Source organism: Elephantulus edwardii, unplaced genomic scaffold, assembly GCF_000299155.1.
Source record: "Elephantulus edwardii isolate Elephantulus edwardi_28Jun2011 unplaced genomic scaffold, EleEdw1.0 scaffold00208, whole genome shotgun sequence".
Classification (NCBI taxonomy): domain Eukaryota; kingdom Metazoa; phylum Chordata; class Mammalia; order Macroscelidea; family Macroscelididae; genus Elephantulus; species Elephantulus edwardii.
In genome coordinates, this window is record NW_006399958.1 from 680558 (window position 1) to 687609 (window position 7052).

Genomic DNA, 7052 nt, shown 5'->3' on the forward strand with positions numbered 1-7052 from the left:
ACCCTCCCAAGCATGATGTCCCTCTCCAAGGACCCGTCCATCCGGGCAACATGTCCAAAGTATGTCAGCCGAAGCCCCAGAATCCAGAAAAACCGAAATTTTCAGTACGTCTCAGAAATAAGGGCGTCTTGGAAATTCTCAAACTGTGTAGCTGACAATGACATTGGGGAGATAGATGCCTCTGGAGTTTTGTTTTGGGGGAGCATGGGGAAAGAGGGTCAGGGAACCAGGCAGAAATGAGATGGGGGACGGAAGGAATCTATTGGGGTTCCCCAGCTCTTGGTGGTTCCCCCAAGCTCTGGGAGATGAAACAGGAGGCAGAAGGGGGTGACACCTGGGTCCTGGGCTGGGTGACGGGTTGGTGGGACCCAGGAGAAAAGCTTATTGGGGAAAGATGACAGCCTGAGTCATCAGAAGAGCCATCGTGGGGAAGTGACCAGTGGAACCTGGATGGACCGAGGACTGGTCACTCACCTGAGAGGTGTCACCGGAGACAGAGCGGCCACGGGGTCCTCCGGCGGCCGGCCTGGCTGTCTTCGTCCTGCAGGTCTTCACCCTGAGGGAGGAGCCCGGGTCCTTCAGGGGACTGCCTGCTGCAGAGGCCAGAGGGTGACCCCAGACCCCGGGCGGGTGGGCACCAGTGATTGTCCTGATGACTTTGGTGAGGAGGGCATGAGCCCCCCTCTGGTGGCGGGGCTCAGGGAAGGGACTTGTGACCACCCCATATGTGTCCCTGTAGAATTGTGCTCTTAGAAGGTTTGCAAGGCACTGGCTTCCCGAATCTCTGTCCCTCGACCCAGTCCTCACAGCAGCCACTGCCCCATCCAGAGGTTGCCTCTTGGGACTCTTGGAGACTCCAGGGCCTCCACATCCTGTCCCAGCCCCGAGGAGAACACTCACATGAGGAAGATGAGGCAGGAACAGAGACAGAGCAGGGCCATGAGACCAGCTCCCAGGGCCCCCGCCAGGACAGATCCTCCCCAGCGTTTGGGGCTCCCTGCAGTGGAGTGGGGGGCTAAGGAGATCCATCTCAGAGCCCCAGGACCCTCGAGCCCCCTTCTCCCACAAGAAGTGAGGTCCCCTGTTCATCAGCCCCCAGGCACCCCCTTCCCTGCAACCCCAGCCTAAAAGCTCCACGTCCTTCCAGCATCTTCACTCCCTCCCCTCGAGCCCCCCAGCTGACCCCTGACCTGGCAGCTGCAGGACAGTGACTCTATAGACCCCGTGGTCATTCCTGGCCTCGCAGTGAAGTCCGAGGTCTAGGCTGAGCTGCTCGTGGAGGGTCAGGGAGCTGTTGACCCAGGGTCCCTCCGAGATGGAGGTGACAGTAACGGGGGTGTTGCTGCTGTTCCCCTCCACCAGCCGGTCCCCAACCCGCCAGAGCAGCGAGGGCACCGGCCGGGCTCGGGCAGAGCAGTTACAGCGCAGACCCTCGGCCTCCCAGGAGCAGGAGGGGCCAAGCAGCTCAGGGGGGTCTGCGGGGAGTTAGGGGAGCAATCAGAGGTGGGTCCTCCTTCCAGGATCCACGTGCCTGCCCCAGGGGCCCCCACACTCACAGAGCACAGAGAGGTGCAGAGTCAGGTGCTGGGAGCCCAGAGAGTTCCGAGCTCGGCAGGTGACCTCCCCTTCATCCTTCTTCTGGACCCGAGGCAGCTCCAGGACCCCGGGGTCTGAGGACTGGGAGGGGCTCAGTGATAAATTGTCCATGGTCCAGTTCAGCATAGCTGGGGGGCTACTGTCGGCCACACAGACAAAGCACAGAGATACCCCTTCCAGGACTGGAAGAGAGGAGCTGTTGCCCAGATTTTCTAGATATTTCCAGTCTCGGGGGTGGAGAAGGGAGAGACAGAAAGGGAGCAAGTGTGAGTGAAACAAAGATTGACAGCTGAGCCCAGGCCTGGGCCTCCAAGTCCTGTCACCTCATTTTACTTAATTTTTATTTTTTTTAGGGTGGGGACAGAGATAACACTTGAAGCCGTTTTGTTGAGCTGTCGCTCACACATTGTACAATTTCCCTATGGAGAATGTTGCTGTATTTTCAGACGTGATAACCTTGGCGTCCCACTGACATGGCGTCCATCCCAACTCACAATAAATGACCCCATCTGCTACAGGTTAAACTGTGTCCCTGGAGTCAATTCAGCTGCCATATTTCCAGAAGGTGGCCTCCTCTCCTAGCCTCCCAACTGCTGGACAGTGGGTTTGAACTACCAACCTGTGGGTTAGCCGTCCAGGGCGAACCGTTTATCCTGCCCAAGGATCTCAGCATGCAATGAAGGTGCACAGTTTTTCACCTCTTCATCGACTGTGCAACCTTTTCTACAATCAACTCTAGCAGTTTTTCAGCGTTCCCCCTCCCCAAAAAAATCCCTCCATGCCCATGAAGCAGTCACCCTCTACTTCCACCCCAACGCCATTCATTAAGCAGAGGCTGTCAGAACAACTCTTCTCACAGCAACCCCCCCATGGCTCAAAGGAAAATTGCACCCCAAAGAGTGATCAATGGCTGATTTATTTATTTATTTCAGATCTAGATTGCCAGGTCTTCCTTCCTCACCACCTTGAGATGGACTTGAACTGGCAACCTCTCAGTCAGTCAGAAGCTAAGTGTATTAATTAACCTTTGCAGCCTCCTGCTGTGGAATGTTGGGGAGGAAGGGAGGGCCTCTGGCCAGGACAGGTCACCTGAGCTCCAGACAGGTGTAAGCCTCCCAACAGCCTTGAAAACGGGGTAGCAAAAGCTCCCCTGTGTTTGGCTGTACTGGCTTGAGAAAGCTCACCACCTGGGAAGACGGCTGCTGTGTCAGTTGAGCTGGGAGTGGTCTGCACGAGGCTGAGGTTCTCCTAACCAATCCACATGTCCCACGTCTATAAGCCCACCCTATCCTGTGTTCCTGTGTATGTAAGTGCAGTGCTTATCCCAATAAAATCAAGCTAGATTGATTGTCTGATCATCTCCTGGAGTGGTGTGTCTCCATCGTGCTTACTCCCATCAGGGTGTCGCTGTCAAATTGCCGGTGAACTGACAGCGACAGCCTCCCTGTGAAACAATCCTCTGACCTCCTGTCACTTCTCACCACTCTTTCCTCCCACTGCCCCACCACCTCTTTCTCCCTCCTTCTGATCTTGTTTACTGTCTTCTCCACAGGAGGAAACTGCTTGTTTTGTCGCTATGGAGACATCAGAGAACCTCTGGGCCTTCTTTGTGTATTATATTCATTCTTCCTCTCAAGATGCCAAAACTCCCATCAAGAACGACTAACTCCTACATGTGCAATTATATCAACCAGCCCTTCCATGTGCGAGTCAGGGCTGCTGATTGCACACCCCACCTTGTGTGACCGTCACCACGGCCCTTTTCCAGATGCCTCCACCCCAATCAACATCAGCTCTCTCTCTCCTCTCCTGCCTGCCGTTGCAAGTGACCATGTAGCTGATTTCGACTCATGGTGTCTCAGAAGACAGCTCTGCGGCATCACAAGTTCAAGGCCTGGATCTTTCAGGAACCAATTCCCCAGGCCTGTCTCCTGAGGTGATTCTAAGTGAGTTTGAACCTCCAATCTGTCAGTGAGTAGTCAAGCGCTTAACTGTTAGTGCCACCCAGGGACTCCTGGCCCTGATGGACTGGGTCTGCTTCTTCTCTGACAGCTTCCTGGGCCCTGGCCCAGCTCCAGGAGGTCAGAGGCCTGCTCCTCCCACCACCCCAGGGAGGAGAACCTTCTCTTACCTCCACAGTCTCCCCGGAGAAAGCTGATACTCAGGTTCTGGGGTGCATCTGTCACAGAGAAACGAGGTGAAGACAGAGTTAGAGCAGCTCTGCCCCAGGGAGCTGTAGAAGTGGGAAGTGGAGGCGGCCTGTGTCCTTCCTGCTGCCCTTCTTGGCAGCCCACGACCCCCAGGACGTGGGGGTGCTGGTCCTCTTCCCACACCCGTGGGCACTCACAGGAGACACTGAGTGTGACGGTTCTCTCCGTAGTCACCTCACTTCTGGGGAAGCTCACACGACAGGTGAGGTTGGTGCCGTGGTCCTGCGGGCCTGGGGTCAGTGTGACTGCTGAGGAGTTACGGGTCTCCGAGCGGGACCCCTGGGACCAGAGGGCAGTGCCCATCCAGGAGAAGTTTGGGGGTGGTCCCCAGTCACAGGCCCAGGGCACAGAACAGGTCACATTGCCACGGTGGCCGGACTCCAGGGACCCCGCGAAGAAGATGTCAGGGACAAGTGTCAGCGCTGGAAGGAGAGAGAAAAGAGAGAACGTTCTAGAAACAACTTGAGAGTGGTCCCGGACACACCGTTTTAAGGAGCACATTCCTTGTTGTTAGCTGCTGCCAGGTCAGCCCCAACTCGTGCCCGGTGGAATCGTGGCACAGAGGGCATCCACCGGCTGGCTTTCAAAACTGATCCCCACGTCTCTCCTCTTGCTCGCCTGTCTTAGTCTGGAAGCTTCTCTGAAACCTTCTGCACATTGTGGTGACACACAGCCCCCACTGACAGGTGGGTGGTGCCCCCGTGTAAGGTGCACCTGCCGGGGAATTGAACCCACGTTCCCGCCACGCAAGTGAGAATCCTACCACAAGAACCACCACCGTCCCCTGTGAGGATCTGACCCACGGTGACCCCATGCAGGTCAGGTAAGAGCTGTTCTCCATGTGGGATGGCCAAACACTGCATCTTCTCAGAAGCCGATAACCAGGCCTTCCTTCCTGGGGCGCCTCAGGGGGGATTCGAACCACTGACTTCTTAGCTGGTGGTCAAGCACTTAGTTTGCATTCACCCAAGGAGATGGGATCGTAGAACCATAGATATAAAAATGGTATGTTTTATGTGGGCTTTACCATGGTAAAAAAATAATTAAAAAAAATAAAAAGATGTTCAAACAAACAAAAATGGAAATAACTCAGGAAAGGGGAGAAGGGTGGTTGTACAGCTCAAAGTGGTCCTCATGCTGAGAGGGCAGGAGCAGATCGTTGAAACGGTGCACACTCTGTGCTGTATATTTACAAGGACAGTTTAAGAAATAAAAGGGAGGGAGCTCTGGTGGCCTAGTGGCAAGGAGCTACAACTACAATCCCAGAGGCACACGGTTCGAATCCACCAGATGCTCTGCCGGGGAAGGAGGGACAATCTCCTCCTGTACCAGTCAGATCTGATTTGACGGTACACTCACACAGAAATAATAAAATATATGCAACCACTGCGGAATACAAATTCACAAGTTCAACAACAACAAAAAAAATAAAATAAAAAATTTAAAAAAAAGTATTTTAAAAAAGAAATAAAAGGGAGCCCATCAACAAACAAGTGGACAGAGAAGCTGTGGTCTATTCACACAATGGAATTCTATGTTGCATTGAAAAACAAGGAACTCATGCAATATGACACAAAAATGGGTGGCCCTGGAAGACATTATGCTGAGTGAAATATCTCAGTCACAAAAAGACAATTATTACATAATGCCACTGTTATAAAAGAGGACTGACATAAGGGTTGGGGGGGGGAGACTGAGAAAGATGGGTTCAATAATGTGTACTGCATTGAAACAGATGAGGGAGAGAACTGTTTAAAAGGGATAAATGATTGGGTATTATTGTCATGACAGGAGTCCAGAATGAAGGCTGCATAGTGGAGTGGGCTTGGGGCGAGGGTTCGAATAACAATGAAAGAATTTTTTCTTTTCTTTTTCAAAAAGAGAAAAGCTAATGGGCGGTGGGCGGTGGGCAGGGAGAAAAGTGCAACAAAGAATGAATGGAAATCCCAAGTCTCTGTAAACTTTCATTAAAATCAATTCATTTAGGGGAGCTCTGGTGGCCTAGTGGTAAGGAGCTGCAACTACAATCGCAGAGGCTCACGGTTCAAATCCACCAGATGCTCTGCCGGGGAAGAAGGGACAATCTCCTCCTGTACCAGTCAGATCTGATTCGACGGTACACTCACACAAAAATAATAAAATTTTTTAAAAAAATACAAAAATCAATTCATTTAAAAAAAAGAAATAAAAGGGGAAACATCACAAGCGGTACAGGACGCCCTCAGTCTGTACCCCTGAAGGCGGCTTCCTCTCCCCACCCGCCCCCACGCCCGCTCTGGAACTGACCACCATCCACTGTCCCCCGGCCTCACCACCGTGGAGACGAGGGATCAAAGGCAGGCTGTCTTCACATCCCTTCCACATCACCGTCCCATACCTGCCACGCTCACCGTCAGCTCCTGGTCTTTGAAGCTATACTTAAAACTTCCTTTCTCCACCCGGAAAACATACTTCCCACTGTCCTCCTGCCGGGCCCCTATGATACCCAGGGAGCAGTCGCTGGCCCCGGGGTCCCCGAGGAGGTGGAATCTCCCCTTCTTCTCATTTCTAACTGTCTTCTCTAGGTCGTTTGTGACCACTGGGTTATCCTTTTTGGGATTGATGGGACCACGGCTTTTCTGAAACCAGTAGCCATGAGCTGGCTCAGACGTCTCCTGGTTGGTCTGGAGGTGGGAGAAGGTGCAGGGTATGAAGACACAGAGGCCCTGCTGCACCGTCACCGATTCCTGCATCTTCAGTGCGTAATCTCCAGCTAGGGACCCTGGAGGAAGACCAAGACGCAGTGTCAGCTCTAGCCACAGCCCCTGCCTGGGACCCCCCGCCCCCCAGCACACTCCTACCGGGCAGCAGAGCCCACAGCAGCAGCGACAGCACCATCTCTGCAGCGAGGGGAGTTGGACCTGGCATTGCCTGGCTGCTGGGTCTGTCTGTTTTTCTGGGAAGGACGTGCCCTCGGGCAACCCGAGGGGGGTGGGCAAGGCACACAGAAGAGGAAGCTCTGCTGTCTGAGGTTCCAGAGGTCACTAGCTCTTCCTACTTTTGTTGCTCATGGGTTGTCGTCACCCTCTACCCCCACAGCTGGACGCCCTGGACTTCCTCCATGAGAGGGCTGAGAGGTGAGGACCTTGCTCAAGACCAGCCAGGGACCCCCCTCTGCCAGGAGGGGGGCCCTGAAATGGATCGCTTACAGGACAGAGACGATGTCTTGGTTTCCTAGAAGTCCCCGAGTGTCACGCAAATCATAAT

At 53.8% G+C, this 7052-nt stretch overlaps 1 protein-coding gene across 1 annotated transcript in view; it reads right to left on the reverse strand.

The window, feature by feature from the left end:
* LOC102858706 (sialic acid-binding Ig-like lectin 5-like) overlaps positions 1–6683 on the reverse strand; it is a 10076-nt gene extending 3393 nt beyond the window's left edge. The window contains exons 1-8 of the mRNA XM_006897339.1: positions 6647–6683; positions 6184–6567; positions 3944–4228; positions 3728–3775; positions 1557–1808; positions 1184–1475; positions 901–1056; positions 475–556 (exon numbers count right to left, since the gene is read on the reverse strand). Coding sequence (XP_006897401.1) covers positions 475–556; positions 901–1056; positions 1184–1475; positions 1557–1808; positions 3728–3775; positions 3944–4228; positions 6184–6567; positions 6647–6683 — 1536 coding nt within the window. The remainder of the gene's footprint in view (positions 1–474; positions 557–900; positions 1057–1183; positions 1476–1556; positions 1809–3727; positions 3776–3943; positions 4229–6183; positions 6568–6646) is intronic.
* Between the last annotated feature and the right edge of the window lie 369 nt (positions 6684–7052).